The sequence below is a fragment of the Diplotaxodon limnothrissa genome, linkage group LG22, assembly GCF_057381915.1.
Source record: "Diplotaxodon limnothrissa isolate DT_005_m linkage group LG22, D_limnothrissa_male_GT1.1, whole genome shotgun sequence".
NCBI lineage: Eukaryota > Metazoa > Chordata > Actinopteri > Cichliformes > Cichlidae > Diplotaxodon > Diplotaxodon limnothrissa.
In genome coordinates, this window is record NC_140616.1 from 11,593,268 (window position 1) to 11,619,824 (window position 26,557).

General features: G+C 40.8%; 1 protein-coding gene across 1 annotated transcript in view; it reads left to right on the forward strand.

Annotated features, from left to right (window-relative positions):
- Positions 1-24,417, forward strand: part of samd12 (sterile alpha motif domain containing 12) — a 135,487-nt gene extending 111,070 nt beyond the window's left edge. The window contains exon 5 of the mRNA XM_085346886.1: positions 24,362-24,417. Coding sequence (XP_085203012.1) covers positions 24,362-24,393 — 32 coding nt within the window. The 3' untranslated portion in view covers positions 24,394-24,417. The remainder of the gene's footprint in view (positions 1-24,361) is intronic.
- The last annotated feature ends 2,140 nt before the right edge of the window (positions 24,418-26,557 follow it).

A 26,557-nucleotide genomic window follows, 5' to 3' on the forward strand; every position in this document is an offset into this window, starting at 1 on the left:
TTGACAAAGTTGTAAAAGGGGGAGGAGTCCCAGTTAGTGATTTCGATCAGCAGCTTTTGAAGCAGTTCTGTAGGGGATGCTGGGATGATAACCTAATCGCTAGCCTCCATCTAGAGCAAAAGAAATCCAGTCCACCCTCCTTTTCTGAGCTGCTTTTACTCTTGCGAACAGAGGAAGATAAGCAGGCAGCCAAGTCAACTCGCATGAAGCAGCACTTGGGAATTTCAAAAGTAAAGGTGCAGTCCAATCCTTTAAATGTTTACCCAACCACTGAGTTTCAAGCTGCTGCTGCTACTGACAGCTCCGCTCAAGCATCTGCCAAGAAACTGCAAAAACAAATTGCTCAACTGCAAGAACAGTTAAGTTCCTTAAAAGCTTCAATGGAAACCATGGTTGCAAAGAAACCTCAGGCAAAGTTCCCAAAAGCTGTAAAGAAACAGCAGCTAAAGGAGGCACAAACACAGAACTCTCCGTTGAAAAATGAAGGCTTTGGCAAAAACAAAAAGCCTCGCCCATGGTTCTGCTTTAACTGTGGCGAGGATGGCCATATAGCTCCCTCTTGTGACAATGAGCCGAATCCCAGTACTGTTGAAGCCAAGCGGAAAGAGCTAAGGGTAAAACAAAAAGCTTGGGAAGACCAATGTGACTCTGATTTAAACTAGTTCCTGTTTCAGTTGAGGGACAAACTGGAACTAGAAGCGACAAAAGTCCCACTCAAAACCGCCCAACAAAAAAGTGTTGTGCACAAACAAGTATGCGTCATTCCAGCTTTCCAAAGGGCTTAATTGGCAAGAAGTGCACAGCTAATGTCAACATAGCTGGAGTGAGTTGCAATTCTTTGTTAGACTCTGGGTCGCAAGTAACGACTATTTCACACTCATTTTACCAGAGACATTTGTCTGATCTTCCCATCCAGCCAATCAGTGACTTAGATGTTGAGGGTGCAAATGGACAAGTTGTACCTTATCTAGGGTATGTAGAAGTTCCAATTGGCTTTCCAAAGGAGTTTGTTGAGTCTGAGCCCCAAATTTCTACATTAGCTCTCATTGTCCCTGATTTACGTTCCAGCACAGACTTACCAGTTTTAATTGGTACAAATGCCCTTGATGTTTTATATGAGGAACACTGTAGGGATACTCCTATTTCATCAGCTGTCTATGGCTATAGTCAGATTTTAAAAATCCTTGAACATAGACATGAAACAAAAAGCACAGGAAAGCTTGGACTAATGACACTGAGGGGCAACACACCTTACGTAATACCAGCTCATGAAAGGGTTTGCCTAGAGAGTTACGCCCACCTAAATTCACCAACCACTGACAGATGGGCAGTTGTAGAGCAGCCAACTTCCTCAGCCCTTCCGGGAGGAATCTTTGTCGATTGCTGCCTTATCACAGTGCCACGTCAAAGTCCTTACAAGCATCCTATTTGGATCAGAAACGAAACCGATCATGACATCATCCTTCCTGGCAACTGCGTTCTTGCTGAACTACACATTGCAGACCAAGTCCTTGAAACTCAAACCACGTCGAGTGCAAACTCTGCAGGCTGTTGCAGCCTGTCGGCAGACTCATGTTCATTACCCAGTGACCAGTTGACCTTTGATTTTGGCGATTCACCTCTGCCCAAGGAATGGGAAAGTCGGGTCACGCAGAGTCTTAGTGCCTACCGTGACGTTTTTGCATGCCACGATCTCGACTTTGGCCATGCCACTAAAGTTAAGCATAAGATCAAGCTTAAAGACGAAACGCCTATAAAACAGAGATCGCGGCCCATTCATCCAAATGACTACGAAGCAGTCAGGAAACACCTTAAAATGCTTCTCGATGCTGGGGTAATAAGACAGTCAGAATCTCCCTTCTCATTCCCCATCGTTGTAGTCAAGAAAAAGAATGGTGAGGTACGCCTCTGTGTGGATTACCGCAAGCTTAATGTGCAAACGGTAAAAGATGCTTACGCGTTGCCAAACCTCGAAGAGACCTTCTCCGCCCTATCTGGTTCAAACTGGTTTTCTGTCATGGACTTGAAGTCAGGCTATTACCAGATAGAGATGGAGGAGGAGGATAAAGCCAAAACAGCCTTCGTATGCCCACTGGGGTTTTATGAGTTCAATCGAATGCCCCAAGGCATCACAAATGCTCCCAGCACCTTTCAGAGGTTAATGGAGAGGTGTATGGGAGACATTAATCTCAAGGAGGTACTCGTCTTCCTAGACGATTTGATTGTTTTCTCAGACTCCCTCGAGCAACATGAACAGAGGCTAAAGCATGTTTTGGACCGTCTTCGTGAATATGGCTTAAAGTTGTCCCCGAAAAAATGTCGCTTTTTCCAGACATCAGTTAAATATTTGGGCCATATTGTCTCCAAAAATGGTGTGCAGACTGATCCTGAAAAGGTTGCTGCTATCAAGACCTGGCCAGTGCCACAAAACTTGAAACAGCTGAAGTCATTTTTAGGGTTCACAGGCTATTATCGTCGATTTGTTAAGGACTATTCAAAGATAGTCCGGCCCTTAAACGATCTCACATGTGGCTATCCACCTCTCAGAAAAGGCCAGAAACAAACAGGCACTTCTAAATATCTCAATCCTCGAGAACCCTTTGCAGACAGATGGACACCTGTTTGTCAGTCAGCCTTTGAATGCATTAAGGAGAAGTTAACATCATCCCCTGTATTGGGGTTTGCAGATCCAAAGCTCCAATATGCTCTGCACACTGACGCTAGTACCACGGGCCTGGGTGCCGCTCTTTATCAGGAGCAGGATGGTAAAATGCGCGTCATTGCCTATGCTAGTAGGGGATTGACACCAAGCGAGACCAGATATCCAGCTCATAAGCTAGAATTTCTAGCTCTGAAATGGTCCATTGTCGAAAAATTCCATGATTACCTTTACGGTAACGAGTTCATCGTTGTAACGGATAACAACCCGCTTACATATATTCTGACCACGGCAAAACTTGACGCAGCGAGTTATCGCTGGTTAGCAGCGTTGTCTACCTTCAACTTCCAAATCAAATACAGAGCTGGGAAGGCTAACCAGGATGCCGACGGCCTATCACGGAGGCCTCATCAAACTCTGGCTGCAGATAGTGTGACATTGGAAGAGGAAAACAGGATTCAACAACTCACCTCACGTCTTCTCGGATCCCTTCCAAGCTCTAACAGTGTATGCCCTGACACTGTAGCAGCTATATGTAATAAGCATCTTCTCAATGAGAACAGTGAGAACTCACCTTGTGTCATTCTGGTTGAGTCCTTGGCTATGAGTGCTGATGCCATTCCTGATGCATACAGTGATGCTGAAATATCTGGTCAAGTAGCTGCTCCCTTGTTTTCTGAGCATGAGCTTAAAGAACACCAAAGATCTGACCCAAGCATAAACCACGTCATTCAGTTACTGGAATCTGGTGCTGATGTTCCACGTGAAAACAGGTCTGAAACATTTGATATAAAACTGATGCTCAGAGAATGGAAACGTTTTGAAATGAGAAATGGCCTTTTGTATAGGAAACGACAGTGTGACTCAGTTACAACTTACCAGCTTGTACTCCCTGTCTCTCTTAGGTCTACCGTTCTCAAGCTGCTCCATGATGATATGGGTCATATGGGGTGGGAGAGGACTCATGATCTAGTAAGGGCAAGATTTTATTGGCCTAAGATGGGTGCTGATATTGAGACTAAAATAAAGAACTGTGGTCGTTGTGTTAGAAGGAAGTCCTTGCCTGAAAAAGCAGCACCACTGGTTAACATCAAAACCACACGCCCAATGGAATTGGTGTGTATGGACTTTCTTTCTATTGAACCCGACAGTAAGAGTACCAAAGACGTGTTGGTCATCACAGATCATTTCACGAAATATGCAGTGGCCTTGCCCACCCGAGACCAAAAGGCAACCACTGTGGCAAAAAACCTTTGGGAAAACTTTTTAGTTCACTATGGGTTCCCCGAACGCCTCCATAGTGACCAGGGGAGGGATTTTGAGTCACATGTGATTAGGGAATTGTGCTCAACCACAGGCATTAAAAAAGTAAGGACCAGTCCTTATCACCCAAGAGGTAACCCCGTTGAGCGATTCAATCGCACCCTGCTTGGTATGCTGGGCACCCTGAAGGATGAGCAAAAGATTCATTGGCGTGATTTTGTCAAGCCTCTTACCCACGCCTACAACTGTTCAAAGAGTGAGGTTACTGGTTTTAGCCCTTACGAGCTAATGTTTGGTCGAAAACCCAAGTTACCAGTCGACCTTGCCTTTGGGTTGCCAGTTACAGGGGACTCACCAACATCCCATTCCCAGTATGTGCGCAATCTGAAAGCTAGGCTTGAGGAAAGTTATCAGATTGCACTCGAAAACTCCAAGAGAGTTGCTGAGCGAAACAAGAACAGGTTTGATAAAAAAGTCAGAGAGTCCACACTTCAAGCTGGGGACAGAGTCTTAGTCAAGAACGTTCGTTTGCGCAGTAAACACAAACTTGGCGATAAATGGGAACACATGGTGTACCGTGTTGTTAAGAGACTGGAAAATGTTCCTGTGTATGTGGTCCAACCGGAGAAGGGTGGTGGTCCGAGCAGGACTCTTCATCGAGACCTTTTACTTGCATGTGGTGATCTCTCAGACATTGAGGATGAGGTTGAGACAAAGCCCAAACCTCCACGTCGACCTAAGACTCGGCAGAGCCCTTCTGAACCTAAAGATACAGAAATGTCAGAGTCTGAGGAGGAGTATGAATGCATTTCAGGTCATCCCTCAATCCAAACCGAGACGTTTATCAGGATTTGTGACCAAACTCAAAACCATTCCAATGTGCAAAATGAGACAACAAGCTCCGAAATTCAAAATGATCCATGTACGCTCGAAAGTGACAACTCTTTGCTTCAACCAATAGAGACAATCTCGGGCAAGAATGACCATGGACAGGGAAATCAAACTGAACCTGAACTGCTGAATGAGGAATCTCACTCTAACATCATGGGAGAGAATCATAATGTCCAAGTTCCAGGAGAACCAGATGTTGAGATAGAAAACACAGAGCATAGTGAAAATATCACTGACCAACATGCTGAACAAACACCTGAAATAACTCCTGAAACACCTCAAGTGAGAAAATCTGAGAGATTAAAGCGACCCCCAGGACGGTTTCATTACCCCCAGTTGGGTCAACCCCTTATATCCTTTGCACAACGATTTCTGGATAACTTTAACCAAGCTCTTGAGTCGTTTAGTAGCTATGAAAACACTCAAATCTATGATGTTTAGATACATTTTAAGTACATGAAGGGACTCATGTTTATTCAAAGGGGGAGGGTGTAACCCCTATAGACATGGTTACTAGTATTTTCTTGTTTTTACCTGGTAATATTATTTCCGACACCCCTTGAACACACTTTGATTTTCCGTAGTTCAGTGAATGCAACAAAAGCACGTTGCTGCATTAAGCTAGGCAAAACGGAGCAAGACACCCGAGAGCAATTAACAAGCTACACAGTGAGTCTTTCGGTATAAAATAAGTGTTATAAAGTATTTTCAACAGTCTCTAACTTAAAGTTATGTACTTTTCAGAGGCCTTTATGTGTTTTACTCTCGACCAAAACCAGGCAGAGCGTGTATTTGTTTCTTGGGAATTCCGGTGAGTTACTAGAGATGATAAGTTAGCAGGAAAACTTATGCTAATTGTACATGTGGTAAACACTGCAACAGTGCGAATTCTGTATTGTCTAAAAAAAGCTAAAACCAGTCGGAGTACTTGAATTGTGTGTGAAATGGAATGTCGTATTTTATTTTATTGTCTATTTGATTGGGCATCTTCACAAATGCGCAAAACTAATGCAGGATGCACTTTTCTTTTAGCCATAAATGTTGTGCAGTGCCTTTCCTGCACTTTGTAATTTCAGTTATAGGTTAATACATGTAAATAAGTTATTTAAAACTAGTTACGTTACAAACATTTCATGATGTGATTACATATGCCTTAAAAAGGGGTATATAAATACAATTGATTGTAATGCTGTAAAGCAATACAAATGGAATTCATAGAGACAGAACAATGTTAAAACAACAGTGTACTTGATTTTGAAAACTTTATGAGATCTCATTTTATTTAGAAAAACTGTTAAGAACTATTTTGTTTATTGCTCTGTACTGTATGTGCAGACTGGTTTTTTGTGATCCTGGATCTGAAGTGGTTCTGGATATGGATGGCGAGCCAGACCCTGTGAAAACTCTTGGCGAATCCAAAAGCAGTGTGGCCAGCTGTTCTGGATGCAGGAGTAGAGTTACAGTCTGAATTACTTCGAATCGCAGGATTTCAGATAAGCAAGAACAAAAACTGCTTACTTGATACGGATTGTTTCTCTGGGAAACTATTGAACTCCCAATATCCTGCTCATCAGGAGTCAGGTCTAAAGAGACTACTTATTTTATTTTATTTTGTTGTTATTTTCAAAAGAGCGCTCTTCTCTGTTGATCTTCTGTTAATTTTCTATGCTGTTTACATTGGATTATTGCACCACTGTAACATTGTAATAAATCTGCCGGCTGTTCAACACTCAATTCTCTCAAATTTATTTTACTCCTCTCGAATCTAGTCTATAAGTTTAATCCTACTATACTAAGCAGGTGTTACAATTCTCTTTACTGTTTGGTGTTTTGCTTGTGTTTTAATTCTACCCTAACCATCTGCCACACATATTAGCCAAAGACATTTTCAAAAGCTATACCGACTCTTCTCTCTTGTTCAAGCGCTTTGTATACCTCCCACTTTGCCACATTCATTTAGTACTTTGTTCCAGCCATAGTTTCCATGTTTTTAGGTTGTTCCTTTCTCCTTTGCTTCCATCTGCAACACCGTTTTTGTGCTGTTACTTTTTCCCATTTAGTATAAGCACTTAGTATAGTATTTCTGGTCATAGCAGGTATTCTTCTGTATAAGTTCACACCTAATATGTGGAATACTTTCTAAGAAAACCCTTTATAGCTTGCCTATTAATACACTGCTAAGAAAAGCCTTGATAATAGGCCCTTGGTGTTAAGGGGTCAGTCCCAAGCCCACAGTGCTTCCTGTGGCACTTATTTTCTCTCGTCAAACTGGCTAGGAGTGATGTGGGATGAAACGCTGCCATCCAGTAACATGGCAGATGTCTCTCACTGTGTGATTACTCAGTGTCAAGTAGGCGGTGAAAACAGGTGACACGTTTATTTGTGGGGGGCGCGTGCAAACAAGGCTTTGGCGATTAGTCATCATTTGTGCAAATGTTCCCTCTCTTCACTTTCACTTCCCAAAGAGACCAGTTTCAGTTTCAAAAAATAAATAAAATAAAAAACAGTGGACACCTTTTGCACTCAAGTTCTTCAGCATAAGCAGTCGATTTCGCTTGTACAATAGCAGACTCCATCATACCCTGCAGTAATCCTCTGCCTACTTCCGTCTTGCTTTTATCTTTGAAGGACAACTTGTACAGTCTTCTAATGAGCCTGTTTAAAACTGAATTTGATGGGTCAAATGTATTTTTTATGATTCATTAGCTCTCCTAATTTTGCAATACAGTATCTGCCTTCAAATATGCTTAACGTGTGCAAACCAAATCCTTTTCTGAAGCCACAGAGGGCTCTGAGATAATGCAGTGGGCCCTTTGGCACAATCTTCTGATATTTTACATTCTAAGCCATCAGCAGTCAAACAATGCAAAAGAAAACGGGGGGTTGGGGGGGTGAAATCAATGTTTCACACATAATAAAACATGAAATCAGACTCTGTTGTTTCACTTTACTGAGCCTAGTTCTGCTGGAGGTTTCTTCCTGTTAAAAGGGAGTTTTTCCTTTCCACTGTCACCAAGGCATTTCTTTTTAATATTGTGAGGTCTTTACCTTACATTGCAAAGTGCATGCATAATGCCAATGCATAATATTTCTCATGCAAAAGCCTTGTTTGACACCCTGAAAAATAACAAATTAGACTTAATAATAATTTAATATTCACGTTTTTCTGCCTGTCCATTTGAAAAAAATAAACAAAAATTCAAAGTTCAGGAGGTTGTTGTAATGCAAGGTCTTTCTATGTTGGAGATCAAATCTCAAGTTTGTCAGATGCCTCAACTGTATCCAAATGGGTGCAGCTCTGCTAGCGCTGTTCACCAACTGTGTCTAATACATCTAGCAAACAATGCTGATGGTTGCCAGCAGTGAAGCAGATACACTGTCTGCTTCACATTAACCTCCCTCTGCGTTACCAATGTCTGTTGACCCAGACATATTATGAAGCTACAGGTAGACACTGGAGAGTGTGTTATCAGGAGATGTGTGTGCCTCAAAAAAGACACACACCAGAGAGCAGCGCTAGCCCCTTGCACAGTATGACCACCATTGTCGCAGGCGGTGTAATGTGCGTGTAATTTGAACACACTTGGGCGCGCACAAACACATAAAGCTCTAACTACAGTTCTCTGACTGGAGGCCATGCTAGAGCACACTGCCTCGTTGCAACAGCAGGTATGGCACTATTGATTGGGAATGAATGTATATGTTCAATTCCCACCTTGATGTATTTCTTTACAACAGCCTCCCCGGATATGCTGCACATTTGATGATTAATATTCATCATATGGTTCCTTCATTGCCTGCAGATGGCCCCCTCTGTATCCGCAGGGACCCGCACACCCTGACGCGAAAATTATATCCATTTATACATAGTCTACTCGACATGATGTGCCTGTGTGCTCTGCTAAGGTTAAAAGTGTCTAGCTCAAGGGCGATGCGGTATAGTCGTGGCAGGTATGGCCCCGCTGGGAAACCAGGAGCTTCGTCACGTATTCAGACCCCTAGTTGGTAAATACACGTTTAATGCTACAGAGTCAGGCGGGGCAGGCGGCGTACCCAGAATACACAATTACTTCAGGTGATTTATTTTTAAAGCAGGGAGGGTGTGAGGGACTGGTGGGAAGATTTCGGTGTCAGCACATGAAGACTGAGCACTGCCTTACAATATAGGAAAATCCACAGTGACCTGTTAAGAGTTTGGTGGAAGCAGTTTTTGCATTATTTTGATATCAGTTATTACAAGAGTGAAAAATGGGTTTGAGCTGTCTTCTGCTGTAATTAGTTGCATCAATCAAAAGTATAACAAGAACAAAATTAACTCGTTTGCTTGCATTGCAGATATGGCTTGTGTTGAATTACTAATTTGGATATCAGAAATTTGTAAAACAAAGACCGAATGTGGCAGAAACACAACATTAGAACGACAACAAACAGCCCTAAGGTGCTACATTTGCATGTATTTTGAGTTGTTTGCGTTTCCATGCTTGTACAAGAACTCTTATACAAATCTCTCCAGATATCTGCAAAAATTATGTGTCTGCCATTAGCTTTTCAGCAGGCATTGTAAAGAGTACATTGCGCGTGAAGATTTTGTTTGTTTAAAATATTAATTAGTGCAGCTTTAAGGCAAAAGAACGCTCAGCATTATGTGCTGACGTGCAACAATTGTGCAGGGATAACCCTGCAAGAGAGTGCAGATGCTAATTTGCCACTCACAGTAAACATGTCTCATGGAAATGCAGCCAAAAATTAGTAGGGGAAGTAGCGCTCCCTCTTTTTGCCTGAAGATACTTGTTTTATTGCAGTTGCTATAATGTTCCTATCATTATCTGTATTGCTCTCTCCTCCCACTCGAACTGAATGCATACCTGTTGTCTGCAGGTTGTTCAAATACATTGTGGGAGATTTATGAAAAAAGCAAAGCAGCCTATGCAAAACTTTATTTTGTATAAAATACCTCACAATTGTGTGCCTGATGACACTCGAGTCAGGTCCTCAGCGTTATTGCTAGAATATTGCGAGAGCAGCGGTAAAGTCTAAACCGGGCAGTTCGTTTAGGTAGTCAACAACACCGATAGCAGTCTGCAGGATTCATGTTTGTTACAGATGTCTCGTACTGATGAATTACAGAGTTCTTAACGTGACGACGTGTTAAGGTATGCCTGCATTTCTCAGATTCACAAAGCACAGAAAGCAATCACTCTCACAGAAAAAGATTTTCTTCCACCCACACAGCAAACACCCCGAGAAATGTGCATGAACACTACTGTATGCACACACACATGAGCATTTGCACACTCAACTGGCTTGGATGTGCCAGCGGAACTAATTGTTTGTAGAATTGATTTCTTATTTAATTACAAGACAGGCAAATTAGTTTAAACTTGAAATCCCAGAGCCACTCAAGAGGAATTAAAGTGCTTCCAAAAGTTTTCAGCAGAGAGGAAAATGAAATTTTCTTTCATGGTGATTGGTTATGTCGCTGAGAGGAAGGCGCTATATTGCGCTACCACACAGATTTATTTACCGAGTATACACAGTGTCCCCTCCAAAGAGAATAGCGAGAGCTTCCTCACTTCCTTATTGTATCTCTTCCACTGGCTAAATTGACAAGAGAATGTATATTTTCAATAGTGCACCTTTGGTAACTGCAACCAAATGCTGAAAACTGTTTCTTTACGTTGTCACTGCGTGAAAGAGGGTAATGATTCCATCAGTGGAAATGGTGCCTTCGGGGACAAAACGGATGCATGAGTCAGATTAAATGGAAATTGAGGAAAACACAAAGAAAATGTCTTTAGTTGTGGTTTTCAGCAGTTTGCTTATGATAATTTCATGCAAGTCATTTTGTTGTTATATGAAACTGACAGAATGCTTGCAACAATAAAAAATGCGCAATTACATTAGATAAACATTATTACACCGCAAAATACACTTCATATTATATTAAGTCATTTTCTTAGGCATTTTTTAGCCTTGCATGAAAATAACATCTTTTAGCATAATGTAGCCATTTCAAGATATAGGCTTCATTCATTTAGTTCATACACATAGAGCCTGACAAGGCCACTCTAACTGTTCTCATTGTACTCTTGTTCTTAAGATATTTTTTACCCTTCTTGGGTAAAGGTAAAAAATGAATTGTTGTTTAAAAAACAATAATTTAAATTTTAAAAAAAGACAAAGGCTCTATTTATTAGCGTCTACACCAATCAAAACAGAGGTGGCTAAAGTACAAATGTTCTTCACTTAAAAAAATACTTTGGTAGAAGCTGAAGTACATTAATGTCTTATGTAAAAGTGAAAGATACAGACTTTGAAATGTATATTTGAAATAAAAGTATTAAACAGAAAAAGTAATTTGTTGGAGGATGTTTGTAACAGGCATTTTGGTCCACAGGAAACTGAAACATGTGCCAAATTAACATAGAAAAACCACATACAGTACAACAACATACAATACAAGGAAATAAAAATGTTATTTCAACTTAAATTATAACTGTAATTAGGGAGTCAGCCTGACCATCTGTTATGTAGAACACAAACAGAGAAAAACAGAAAAACAAACAGAAATAAAAAGAAAAAAAGCTGTATTTGCTGTTGCCTAAATTGTAGATTATTCACTTCACTGTTATGAACTGCCTCAAAGTAGGATGTATGGAGTTCACACTAGAGGTTTACTTAAGGTAAGCATGCTTTTGTTGTGTTATTCTTCCCTCCTCCTTACGTCTGTTGAGTAGAAAGTAGAGATAAAAATACTCAAGAAAAGTAAAGAACATTTTTAAAATCCACTTGAGTACAGTTGTACTTGGTTACATCCCACCTCTACTATCTACTCACTGAATTAGTCCTTTCAAATACCATTATCTTGTTGCAGTAGTCTTCCAACCCTAAAAGCTTTTCCATTACCATAAACTCTAATGATTGGAATTCTCTCCTATTTAGTATGCTAACAAGCTAAACTAGTTCATCACAGCAGTACAAGAACAATGTTGTGTTTCTATTAGGTCTCTTCTTTGTCATCATCTTGTTCCAGTTTTGTTCAGTGTAGCATTTTAAAGCAGGTCAATAACTTTAAAAGTCAATCACAGGAAAATGCTTGGACCAAGCTAGCATAGCACAGCTAGCATAACTCAAACACAAGCAGTAGCCATTATTCTAGTTTACAGATTGACAAATTGGGTTATGTACCGTGCAATAATGGGAACATTGTCAGCATAACAGTAACTAGCAATGGTCAAACCTCTCAAGTCTGTTTTACATTGTTTTGTTTTGTTTTTTCATGTTTGGGCCACAAGGTGATGTAGCTAGCTAAAGCATTTTGAATGCCTCTTTGTTTTCCTTTGCCTAATTTGTTTTCAATCATTGGCGGTCACTTTGAACAGAAGGCAACAAGCGGTGCCATCTTCAACACAACTGTTCACAGTTAGTAGAAGAGCAGAGACCTGATAGTGAGAAATAAGATCCCATTACTCCAGTGACAAAGGGAAACAAGAGTTGCCAGTGTTTCAGAGCCATGGTGATGTGAGGTCATCATTATTCACCAACAGCTCTTAGGGTTTCTGTAGTAAGAGACAGAAGGTGAGAGAGAGAGACAAGAGAAAATGCTGAGTGAAACGCATTGCAGTTTTTTCCTTATTTTGAGCACCACTTCCGTGCTCCCTCTGTCTACATCATGGCCGTCCTCCCTGTTGTCGAGTCATCAAATTTCTGTGGAAAATGAGATTCGCTGTGCCACGAAGACTGATGATCCCCTTTAACCTCGGCTACTGAAGCACTTTCCCCATTCGAAAATAGCAACCAAGCCTTTTTGTCTGTGCTATTTGAAGCCCCCCTCCCATATCTTATATTTAAGTGCTGTTGACTTTGAACATGCCCTGTTTGAGTCTAGATAGGCGCCGCATCAACTGAGAAGCTTGAGTGGGATCATTTCCTTCAAGTATTCTCAAAGTACATTTTAAGGCATACCCCAAGGGCAAATTGGATAGCACTGTGGTAATAGTATTGCTTTCTTCACTTGAGCAGTATATCATTGGCTTAGAGGCTTGTCCTAGAATCAGAATTGTTGTGGTAACGCTAATTTCTCTCATGTCCATTGGCTTTGGTTACACTCCATGGAGAATTTTCACATAGCTACACATCGAGCTGTGATCGCATGGTGGGACTGGGAGAGTTAAGCATGGGATACACCGCTATATTGGGAAACCACACATATAACAGCTGAATTTCAGTAAAAAATACTGATGCAGTCCAACTTTATTTATAAAGCACATTTAAAATGGCAGAGCTGACCAAAATGACATTCATAAAATAAAAGGGTCAGACAATAAGAACAGAATGACAGCGGTAACTGGTCTATAGACCTCTGTGACCTTGACGGGACATAAAGTGTTAATATCCCATTAAGAAGTTTTAAAACATACAATAAAATGTTAAAATCAATCTTGAAGTGCGCAAAGAGCCAGTGAAGGGAGGTCAGAACAGGGGAGATGTGATCTTGCTTTTACTGGTTACAGTAAGGAGACATGCAGCAGCATTTTCTGGACCAGTTGCACCAATAAAAAGTCCATTACAATAGCTGAGATAAAGTCATGTATAACCCTCTCAGAACCTGACCTTAGAAAGATGCCGTAACCAGATATTTATTAATGAAGAACGTGGACACCTCAGAAGTAGAGTTTTAAAAGATTCAGTGATATTAGAGGTTATTGTATTACATTAGATTATTAAACTGAATTTATCTCAAAAGAAATCTTTAATCTGCCAGGCAAAGGCCCATTTATGAATAAAATGTACAGTTTTACATTATATTACACTTTTTAGCCTCTTTGTTTGCTTTTGTAAGCACACAGAGGTTACTCTTTGTGTTACAAACTATTTATGCCGCTTTCATTTCTTATACTTTGGGTTGAAGAGCTAAAGTAGCCAAATCTATTTTGAAATTGCTAGAAATTATTGTGTAATAAAGGTTATGTATCGCTTTGTCAACCAAAGCTCTAGTGTTACATTGGGACCTTGCGTAATTTGTATTACTAGTATCTTAATCCTTTGCAGCTCTGTCATGTCTTTAATTTTGAAAATAAACGCAGGCAAACACAATGGGTAATAATAGTGATTATATTGTATTGTGTCCAAATTGGCATCTTGGGCTCAGTCTATTTTCTTGTTTGTTTCTATTGTTTCACTTACTTCTGTCTTTCCCCCCTTCTTAAAGTATATAATAAAGTGCAAAAAACAAAGTTAGGTGCATGTTGGGTGCAAAGTCTGGAGTCTCGTGTCACTGCACAACATGTATATCCAGTAACACCAAGATCAAATGCATGAAGACTCAAAGGATGATGATATGAGTGGCATCTGCTATTATAGGACATTTTCTTGTCAACAGCAATGTAGGCTCTGTGGCTCATGATGAGACTCTTGTAATCAATCAGTTGTCATGTTATGCAGGGATAATATTTAAAAAATGTGTCCTCAAACACAGAGGTGAGTGGTACCTGCTAAGGTGTAGCTGAGAGGTATTTCATCCACTGCACTGAGTAAGGATACCTAAGGTTTATGTAAAAGTATTGTATAGCTAGTTTAAAGTTTTGTGCGGGCAAACATGGCCAGTGTGTTTATTTGTGATTTTTATATATATATATATATATATATTTTTAGAGAGACATACTTTCTTAGGGAATTGGAGATAAAAAGAATATTATCGCTATACTGAAGGGGGGGGAAAAAGTGAGGAAGAATCTCATAGAGACTCAGATAGGGAAAAGTCTATTCTCAGGAAACACAATGCTGGATGGCGTGCTCAAGCTAAATAAATTATCACGGGGGCTATTTTTAAGTTGGAGTGTAAATGCAGTAATCCTTGGAGCAGGAGCTGCGAAGAGCAACGCACAGAAACCACATCGGGGAATACAGCTCAGCCTTTATCTTCCCCATCCCGCCCGCCACACACTCTCTTCCCTCTTTCTTTTACTCTCTCACCCACATGCATCCTTCACTCCGCACATTTTCGCCCCATCCCAGCACCTCTATCTGTTCTCACTTTATCTGTTTCCCGTTTCTCTCTCTCCTTTTTCTTCTCCCTGCCTTTCATATGGTAAAAGCCTCTTTTCTGTGTCAGAGTATTTTGCTTATCACTGAGTTTTCTATGGGGACTCCACTGAGGTCTATTGTAATAAACAATAACAGAGCTTTGAACAAGACTGGGAGGGGAAACAAGTAAGTGGCATGTAAAGAAGAAGCAGTCAGAGGATATTAGGATACAGTGGGTCATTCTGTAACTTGCCAACTAATCTTTTTAGCTGATGCTAAAATGCTAGGCCTGTTTTTTTAAACCCTCAGCTCCCTGCAGGACAACGTTGTCAAGCCCAGAAAGACTTTCCCTGAAAAGCAGTATTGTGGTGTTTTGGTATGGGGGAAGAAAACCTCCTCTGCTGCTGTTTAGCAGCATATAATGGGGCATCGTTAATCATGAGCACAAGCTGAGGTTTTACAAGGTTAATGACGGCATAGCCAACCTCTCGACTGTGTCCCATTCCTCAGGTATTTATCAGTGTCAGCAGAAACCTGTGAGCTGAGGGTACTTCATATAGTTCTCTCATTGACTCTACCCACATGTCTTAAGCTTTTCTTTTTGAGTCCACAGTGCTAGAGCCTTGCTTTTTTCCTTTACATTTCTCCTCAGGGGTCGGCTTTTGAGTAAATCACTTAAGAAAAACAGAAATATACCAAACTGTGTAAATAGAGCGCAGAATGGGTAAAATTATTTGTCACCATATACTTTATCTGTCATTTTGTATTTCATTTTATTTTGTACTTAAGAAAAACAGATAATAAATCATCACAAAATTAGATTCGCCCAGCTCAGGCATTAAAGCCATACTTTGCTTTGCTTGGCACAACTCTGTTTATATATTGTTTCATTGACATTTAAGTTAAAGATAATCAGCATCATACTGAATACTAATTCAATTTCAGAATTTTCAAAATCTACCTTGCCCAACTTTTCAATAGACACAAATATAAATTTTTAGTAATTTTATATATTTATTTTAAAATCTTACTATTCATATAATTGCAAGGGCAACAGATGTAACCCTTGTGACCTAACAAAAACAGAAAAGATTTAAAAAAAAAAAAATACAAAGAGGACTGATCTTTAGTCTACCTGTGGTGTTAGCATATCGCTCGGTTATGTCCCTTCCTCTTTGTTCGTGTGATCTCATGGATTTGTCCCTTCCTTTTCCAAGTTAAGTATGTTTATTGGCAGCATGGTACATATGTTGTGGGACACAACTTTCAGTGCATAGTTACTGTTCTTTGAAATATGTTAATTTAAAAAAAACAAACAATCAAGTTACATGTATCAACGAAAGCACGTCTTCAGCAACTAGGTTTGCACTTTTTCTCAGAACGAGTGTAATTTACAATGATACATACGTACAAATTTAAATGTATGTTTTATGTTGTTTGGGATGATTTTCAAATTCATGGATAGGATGGAAAATGTCTTGCAAACAAATACATTAAGTGCTATATGAAACCGTTCATCACATTCCTCATTAATAAAATCCCGCTTTAAATGTTGCAGCAGTTTGTGCTGTACACGATGTTCCAAACACAGTGTTGGGAGTTTCCAGGGTTTGGCTAACCTTAGCAATGCTAGCACCAGTAGCCTTGGTTTCTTCCATGCTAGCATGAACATCTTGATGTAGTATATTGTTACTTTTTGCTTCATCTGACTTGTTATGTTCCAGTTTATTCTGACAAACGTGATTTTTTTTTAACATTACATGACAGAATTACAGAACAACACTAGTTAGCACAGTTGTTTACTTTCCAAATCTACTCATTTACAACGTCTGTTCACAGGGAGAGCAAGCTCACTGTGCAATAATGAAAAAAGAAAAATCAACTAGTACCTTCTATCTGGGGCTGACTAGAGAAAGCAGCAACATATAACCACATTTGACCAGACTGGCAGACTAAGAGACTTAAGCTGTTCAGCTTTCAACCAAAATGTGTAGGTTTTAAAGGCAAACTTCCTTGGTATGTATGACACTTGTTCAGTTGTTATCTAAGCCTCAAGTATGGAACTGCAAAACTCTGATGAAGATGTGAATGAAATCCCCTGAAAAGTTACTTGAGATTTTCTGTTACAGTTACAGTCAAACTGTAGTTTGAATATTTCTTGTGTATAAAATAAGTACCAACATCTTCAATCTTCTGAATCCAATTTAACAGATAATGAAGATCTGCTCACTAATTTGCAGCACAGCCTGCAATGCTCAAAAAAATAACTTTAGAAAAGTAAGGGATCCGTGTCAGCATCCACTAATTGAGACAAATTTGAATTTTGCAAATGTTTTTATTCGCAAAATTGAAGATAAGTAATGTTACTTACCATTTGCAGTAAGCATCCTGAATTGGTATTAATCATAACAACCAAATGTTGACCCAGTTGTTTAATCTCATTGTTGTTTTAGCTCTAGAAGTAACAAATTGTCCAGTGTCTGTTGTGTTTCCGCCTTGATTCAGTCGATCGAAACCATTTCAAGAACTGGAATATAACATTCAGAGTTATATGTCATTTTTCTTTTATCATAGTGATCTACTCTTACTTGAGTCTCATTTTAGCAAGTAAACGGGTAAATTTTAGATGTAGCCCTGCCTGAAGAGGTTGCAAAAACTACACAAAACCAAACATTAGGACCTTTATACTGGGGTCCATGTGGATGATGTGCTGTAGAGATCCCCAAACCTACTTTCTTTTATATCAGAAAATCCAGAATAATGTTTAACATTTGAATTCCATTGCTTTTGTTTCATTGGTTCTGTTTATTTATTTATTGTAAAAGGCATCTCGTGACCCACCTGCTGTGCCTTAATGATTCACTAGGGGGCTGCGGACCACACTTTGGGAGTCAATGATCTAAAAGCATATCTACGCAGACTTCCCCACATAGACATGCTTAAAAATATAGATACAAACAAATGACAGCATAGATGTTCTGAAATAAATGAAAAGCTTGTTTTTACTGTTTCGCTTTTTGCTTCTTTGTATCACTGTTTTTTTTTAAAGCCCTGACGATGTGACAGCTTCGTTTCGGTAGAGATATCCTGCATGATAGAGCAGCACAATGCTGAGCTCAGTTTGACAGTGCCCTGCTGAGCAACTAAAGGAAGCCGAACCATGGAGGCAAGGTCTGTGCATGTGCAAAGTGCGAGTATGTGTCACTGTATGTGTTGGCAGGTGGCACTGGAAAAGGCACAGTAGCAAACAAATTCAACTTGACACGAGTTCGAAAACCAAAATACAAGCACTTTGAGGACTTCCGTTCCCCTCTCGCTCGCTCTGCATAAAATAAACTTATTTATTTAACCTCTCTGGGTTACGCTGATGAGGAGCTCTGCTTTATAGAGATAGATGGAGAGACGGAGAAGGGGAAACATCCCGTCAGTTGTTTATGTTGTTGAAATCAGGGCAGGAAGAGAAGCAGGCATGCTTGCTCTGACTCGCAGAATAAGATGACCTATTTTAAACAGACGCTGGAAGACGAGGCTCCATAAAGCTTATCTGAGCACGACGGAGGCTCGAGTATCTACATATCTTAAATAAGAAAATCATCGATTGGTACATTTAACAGGTCACAATTAATTTATGGATTATAGATTCAAGCAAAGAACACTATCAACTCTCTTAGTAAGATGCCACCAAACTCCTTATATATCCCCAGCATTGATCTAAAAGTGTCTCGGATTCTGCTGGAGGGACTGAACACCGTTCTTCCACATGATTTTCCCTGACTCGCTGCTTTGCTTGCGGTGGACATCTAAAACATCTGATTCCCAAAGGTGTTCAGTTGAAGGCCACAGAAGACAGATGTTCAGCTAAATGTGGTTAACCATGATTGTGTGTTTGGTATAGAGTGCATGACACTAATTGTATTGTAGCAAAAATAACTCCAACAAGAGTAAACTGAGTTAAATTTGTTGGCGTATTTGTGTATTCATTGGACTACATTCAGCCACACATTTATGCACATTTGTTGCAATAATAATCTGGCTCAAAATAAACTACAGTGCCCACATTCATTGTAATGAAGGAACCTGTTAGTCAGTGCAACGCCGTGGCTCAGTTGTATTTTTTTTTATTTATTTTTTTTGTGGACATAAATGGAGCTCCTGTCTCGGCAGACTTTTACTGCATAGATGACACTTGACGCTGTGGATTCGTCTTTCCGTGGGATTTGTCGATAATGAAGAGCAATCCTTTGAAAACTCATCTTAATGTGACCCAGCAGCAGGACACCACCACCAGGTGCAGGATCCAGCCCGTATGGAGCAGATAGTTCAAAGCAGGGCGGACAGAATCGGCGCAACAGCGTCCTCGTTTACATTTTTACATCGAGACGCAGCACGCAGCAGAGAGGCGGCAGATGAAGCCGCACGCTGAGGTGTGCTTTGATTGAACAAGCAGGACAGCTCTGATTACAAATGCATGGGTGCAAGCTGTAGAGGAGACGAAGGAAGGGGGGGGGAGAAAAAGACGGCAATGACAGCGTGAGTGAAGTATGGCAGGAAGACAGACGGGGGAAATTTGATGATCTGGACATTTAACTCCTTGTTTCTATAAAGCTGCTCATGTGTTAATAGAGGCAAATCACGTTGATCAGTCATACCGGTGGCACAGAAGAGCGAGCCGCTGTCAATACAAGAGAGTTTGTGTGCACGTGTTGTAGGCCTGCAAGCATTTATGTTTGAACATACGAACATATGGGCATGAGATGGAATCCGTGTGTATTACACTGTGAAACAGAACATTAGTAATATATCAGTTTTCCCTACGTATGGGCCGTAAACATGAAAAGTGGGTTTTGTAATTGGTGAGTTTAACTGGAGACAAACCAACTGTTCTCTGCCTCTCATTCACTCACACTCGCACACACACTTGCGATTACACACCACAGACGCATGCCGAAATCATAATTTTCTGTCAGATGCTGGTGCGCACACACACACACACATGCTCCACACTTATGTCAGGGAGGCATTCACACGCTGCTCAGTTTAATTTCGGTTTGGCAGATTATAGTAATTATGTTAAAGAAAAGATTTTTCAAAGTACTTTGCCCTTTTCTGTCCTTGAAGACTGAAACAGTGCTAGCTAAAGGAGCCTCATACTCCAATTTTTTTTTTTTGAAACTCTGCTTTTTACTGGGTCAAGTAGATTGGAAAATATATAAAAATAAAGGATCTACGAGGAGCTATGGTTTTATTGTTTTGCGTGGTTTTATGGCAACAGTAATCTCTGTGGCATTCAGGGAAATGTTTTTCTAGTCATAACAGAAAACTATCCTTTATATTAAGATGCTGTGTGTGCGCGTGTGCGTGTGTGTGTGTGTGTGTGTGTGTGTGTGTGTGGTAGCAGCCAATAGAGACGCAGTGACACCAACATAAATTGGAAATACAGAGTATGTCATTGAACTGCACCTCTGGGCCTGCTCTCCATTTAGCACTATGTCAGAGTAATGTGTTTGCATACGCCGTGTGCTCTATTTGTGTGTGTGTGTGTGTGTGTGTGTGTGATAGTCAATGTAAACTACCCATGAAATTAAGAGGGTTTTTTTCATTTTGCTTTGTAAATGTAGACGTTTGCTTCTGCGTGTGACAATGCAAACTATCCTTGAAATTAAGATGTAGACCAGGAGGCGTGTACGTGTGTGTGCGCGCCTGTGCATGCGTGAGTGTGTGTGGGTAAACAGATAGCTCTCAGTACTCTCCCGATCCTCAAAAGACAGAGCGAACCTCTAAAGGGAGGGTGGGATTTGAAGAACATTTTGAGCATGCTGACAGCTTGTCAGGGCCCTCCTACGACTGTAATGAATTTCAGCCTTTTGTGGTGTGTGGTCCTGCTGCACCGATAAGCCCTGGCACTAATGCAGTTAACAAGGAGTAAGAGTGTGCGCCCAGTTGTGTGCGCACCGCCTGACGTGATGTATACATGCTTCTGAGCATGCATCACTCAACTCCTACACTCCTTAAACAAGCTAATCATTGCCGGACAGTCTCAAGTGTGTTTCTAACAGTATTTAACGCTGCAGTGTTTTTATTTATATGGCTGAGGGTTAGATTAGTAGCATGTTAAAACTCAGTATGTGGGAGAAGGAAAAAACACTTTGAACCTAAGACTTTAAGTAACCAGGTATTGGAAGCCAAAGCCTTCAACTTCCACAGCTGCATGATCCTTTGGGTGGTGGGTCTGCAGTAGGGCCAGCACATGCGGCTCACTGGAGTTGAGCCAAGCCTGACTTCATGAACTAATGCCCGACCAGTAGCAGTTCACCCCTCCCCCAGGTCTGGATCTTGGGTGGGGTCTCTGGAACCCAGATACAGGTAGCAAGGGTGTTGTTGTTGTTTCCATAGAGGCCTTATGAAATATACTTAGTTTAGCTTGTCACCCAGCCAGTAGAGCCAATACCAGCAGCCATGTTGCCCCTGACAACATAGCTCCAGAGTTCACTTGGGAAGTCTACCCCCTCCATCGTGATAAGGATAACAATCTCATCTCTGCTTTTTTTGCACTGGCAGAGACGCATCTTAAAAAAAGTTAAGACAGGGCCATGTTTCCCCACTTTGTATCATCCCGTCTTCTTTTAAATACAGCCCGTAAACATCTGGGAACTTAAGGGAACCAGTTGCTGGAGAGGAATTTTGTCCCATTCTCGCCTGATTCGAGCTGCTCAACAGTTCTGATCTTCTTTGTTGTAGTTTTCATTTCATAACCAGACAAATGTTTTCAGATGATAAAAGATGTGGACTCCAGGCAGACCAGTTAACCAACTGAACTCTTCTACTCTGAAGCCATGTTGTTGTAATAGCAGTAGTATGAGGTTTAACATTGTCTTGCTGAAATATGCAAGGCTTTCCCTAAAAGAAGATGCCGTCTCGATAGGAGCTTATGCCGCTTTAAAACCTGGATATGCCTTTCAGCACTGATGGCGCCTTTGCAGATGTGCAAGCTGACAGTTCTTTAGGCACTGATGCATCCAGTCCAGTTCTGCCTTAGGTCCCAACGATTGTGGGCGTCCACTGATTTTTGATCTTGTCCCCTGCACACAGAGATTGCTCAGATTTTCATCATCTTTGACTGATATTATGTGCTATAGATAATGAGATATTCAGAGTCTTTACAATTTCACACCAAATTTTTCCTCAATTTGTCACAGACATAGTTATTTGCAGATTGGTGAACCTTTGCCCATCTTTACTTCTGGTAACGCTGCCTCTCTCAGATGCTCTTTTTATACCCAATCCTGTTTCTGACCCGCTGCCAATTAACCTGATTAGTTTCAAAATGTTTTTCCAGCTGTTTCCTTTTAGTACCACTTACTTCTCCAGCCTGTTGTTGCTCACTTCCCAGCTTTTTTGAGATGTGCTGCTGCTATTAAATGTCAAATATTATATGAACTAATAATTTTTCATGAAATGGTACAATTGTAACCACTTTTAACATCTGTTCTATTGTAAGTAACATATTTGTGAATAATTTATTTTAATGTGACAAGAACTTATAGCTGCAGCTTTGTACCAGAGAAAGACAATATATGAGACTGCATCCAGTAACAGTTACAGATCAAGTACAAACCATCATCATAAATACTATTGTTTAGATTATTTTGAAAAGAAACAGCCATAATTCATGAACAGATGCACAGCATGTTCCTATCATATCTGCAGGGTGGGGGAGGGGGGGGGTGGATTATACAATGAAAAGAAGACTCTCATGAGAGATTCAAATGTCAAACAGTGCGCACTGGGAAGTCTGCTGATGTGTTAATCTTGTTTCTTTAAAGCAGATCTATGATACTTTTCCATTTTTTTAAACCTGCCATATGCATACTGTTACAGTGATGGATGCTCATATTACACATTGCCAGATTTTCACATTTTTGGTGTCAGCATGTGGACGAGTATTCCTTATGAGCCAAACGCTCAGGCTTTAGACTGCTCTGTTTAAGGCCGTTTTTTTTTTATTCTTGGATGTTTATGATGTCAAAGACAGAGGCTATTCCTTTATATGGTTATCTGAGGTAAACGGCTCCGGCCGTCTGTGCGTGAGGAACAGCCAATCAGAACAAAGTGGAGAAACTCTGCCTTGTTTCTCAGTGATGAACTTAGTGGATGTACAAAGAGCCAGTATCAGATCATTCAATTCATTTTAACCTGTGAATCATGCATAGCATCTAAAAAAAAAAATATTGAGCTAGAAATATAAGTAATAGATGACCTTTGAAAAGAGTCTGACCCGAGCATTTATTCAACTTTTTTTCTTTTGAGCCAAAAACACTCAAGTCAGAAGATCTTTAGTTTTTAAATGATCACAAAAGACTTCTTATATTTTATTAAAGGATTAGTCACATATAATCGACTGTCTAATTATATTTTATAGTTTGAAGTGAAAGGTTGAGTACTTTTGGTTACATTTTGCTTTTTTCATTTGTTTTAAGTGGATTGTAATACACGCGTTCTAATTGTAATGGAGTACTGTCAAGGTACATCAAAGTACTGGCTTTTGTACTTTAAAGATCTGAACTGTACTTTTAAAAGTTTTAAAAATACATCTCAGCTTTGTGTTAGCTATTTGCCCTGAGCTTCAGCTGTCACTGTTGAAAAGAGTAACGTATAAAGTCACAAATCTGTTGCACCAAGGTCTGCATTCACACTCTCTCTCACACACACACTCACACACACACACACGTACAAAAGCTGTTGTCAGAGGCAGGGTTGGCATGTATCTTTATGCCTTGTCTTTACATGCTCCGAGTGAGCTCTAAATGTCACTTGTCTCTCTCCACTTCATCTGCCTGACTCATCCTCCTTGTCTTCACTCTGCATTTGAAGTCCTTGTGTGTGTGTGTGTGTGTGTGTGTGTGTGTGTGTGTGTGTGTGTGTGTGTGTGTGTGTGTGTGAGAGAGACAGAGACACCATGTGCTGGTGTGTACTTGTTTGATGGACACACTGCTGCTCTCCACCTCCCTTTGTACAGCTCCTGCAAGCACAATGATGCCCACTGCATTGATTTTCTCGTGCCATTTTATAATTATGTCTCCTCTTTTCATTCGTCCTCCCCCTCGCTCGCTCTCCCGCTTTCTCTCTTTTATCCTGTCTCTCTTATCTCGCGCCTCTCTCTTCTATTTTTCTAATTCCACCAATCCCACCACCACCACCCCACTAGATCCATTTTTATGCCTTACTGTGCCCATGCTTGTTATCTCAGCCCTTTCTGTTTTTTTTCCTCTCTGTTTGATCTCAACTTCTTAATTTCCTCTCTCATCTACGTCACTTTGCTTGGTTTCGTTTTGAACCCTTCTCCCGGCTCCTCCAGAGATGTTCCTCATCGTTTCTGTTTTTGCTCTTCTGTTTTTATCTTATTTTTCTCCTTCTTGCCATTTCTGATTTTTCTCAACCTCATCTCAGCGGGGACTGTGTTTTCTGAAGATTTTTTTTCTCATAAACTTTTTCCAATGTTCTTTTTTTTCTCATTTTCTGCAGCCTCTCTGGAGTGCACTCCGTCTTCACCATAGATTGATGGAGAAGGGCTTCCCAGCCGCAAAAGGACGCTGATACGCATCGCCTTGTCGACACCCACCTACACTTCTTCCTGGACCTATCACAGCTCTCCATCTCTTCAGTGTCCGACCTCTATTTCTCCAAAGACCGATCTGGATGGAAACCATGCCTTCGTCCCAGCCACTCCTGTGAACTCTCACAAGTTCTGACTCGCTGTTTCCTCGCAGTTCAAACAATTGCTCGCAGCTTCTCGGAGCCTGACCGATATTTTCCATTGCAGACGCCCCATCCCCAGTCATTCCTGACCTTTGCAGCCAAACCTTCTCACGCATTGACTTCTCTCATAGCTCTCTTCACTCCTTCTCCCAAAACTCTAGCCTAACAAGGTTTCCAAAAGGTATTTGAGCAAAGAGATAATTTCTGCTTTGTCTGTGCTTTTAAGGCTCTTTAAGGACCCCACCGCCGCCTATCTATCCCTACAGTAAAAAAGTGACATCTACAGTATAACCCACTTTCCAATCACTCAAACACAAGTCCTGAACTGTTTGTGGCATGTTAGCTCCTTCATCGTAGCACTTTAATGTGTGTTTTCTCCCGTGCGTACTCTTGTGCTGTATTACCGATCCCGGTTCTACCCCGCTGAGGACTCTCAGAAAAGCAGCAAAAAAGACTGTCCATAGGACTGCTATTATACTACTCTATACTTCCCTTTCTACCTTTTTTCCTCCATATATCCAGATTGTACTTCCTCAAACATGAGAGGGTAACACCAAAACACACACAACCATGTATGTGCTTTAGTGTCCTTCCTCTTTCTCATTCTATGCATAGATCCTGTGAACAGTCTTTGACAACACCCGGTGAAGTGTCCATTGTGTCTCCCTCTGCCCACTATATTGTATATATCTACGGGTAGACAGTAAGCCTGAAAGAACTTCACTGTGAAAACAAACAACATTTAGTAGGAGAATAAAGACTGAACCTGGCATCACATTAGGTACGCTTAAGTTGGCTCCCTGAAACAAGTCACACTGTTGCGAAAAGCAATCCAGTGGAGATGAAGCAGAGCCTGAAACGGAGATGAACTGCAAGGAGGAAAGTCCCTCGGTGTCACTGAAAGCCTGGTGCTAGTAGGTAAACTAATTTGGCAACCCAAAGGGGGGTTGGCTGAAAGAAAAAAAGAAGAAGAAGGCAAAGCAAAAGGGCTCCTTGAACAAAGAGGGGCTTTGACTTGAAATTCTTTACTCTAATGAGGAGAGAGGGAAAAAAAGAAGAAAAGACATCAGAGATAACAAAAGAGGAGCCTTTTTCATTTCCTCCCCTCTGTTTCACCAACTCTTTATTGCTTTGTCTGCTTTCCATCTCACTGCTTGAAACTATTTTTAGATGAGATATATTGAAAATAGTGTAGTAAGAAGACGTGCTGTGTGCAAAAGCTCAACATGGAAATGTTTTCTCTCAGTCATATTGGGAACATACACCGCATCCTATTTATGTCAGATGGGAAACTCAAATCTCTACTGTCAATGTGAATAATGGCCACTCACTGTTGATATTATAGACGTTTTAACAGCACTTAAAAGCACATTTGTCTGTAATGAAACAAAACAGCTGTAACTTGGAGCACTTCATGATGTCTGTGAGTGTAAAGACATTATAAAAATCTGTAGCCAATATAATGACCTCTCAGTGTTAGCTGCTGATTTCAGTGTATCAGAGTGATATTTATCAGAAGCTCGTATCCACGCTGGTGTAGCAGGAGCTGTTGTCACGGCAACATCTTTTTCTTTCCTGGACGGGATCTGTCAATCAAAGGCACATTTAAAAAAAATAGCAGCTGCAGTTGGAGGAGAATACGGGGTGGGAAAAAAACAAAAACGGGGTCGACCCCTGAGAGCCATCACATTTTAGTGGAATTCCATTTGCACACCGGTCCTTCTGTGTCCACCCATGCATGGTTTGTATAGCAGCCGCGGCCTAATGCAGCAAAGACTTGCAAGCAGATTGAATAGTATTGATCACCTCTTCGGAACATACACTTGGTCCTCCAGGATTACAAAAACCGCGGGGGTGGGGGGTGTATTCTGACAGTCAAGAGGAATGGAGTTGTTCGGGCTAAAACACAAGTGGTTATTTCACGGTTGGGTGGTGGTGCTGTGTCCATGGCTGTCAAGGCTA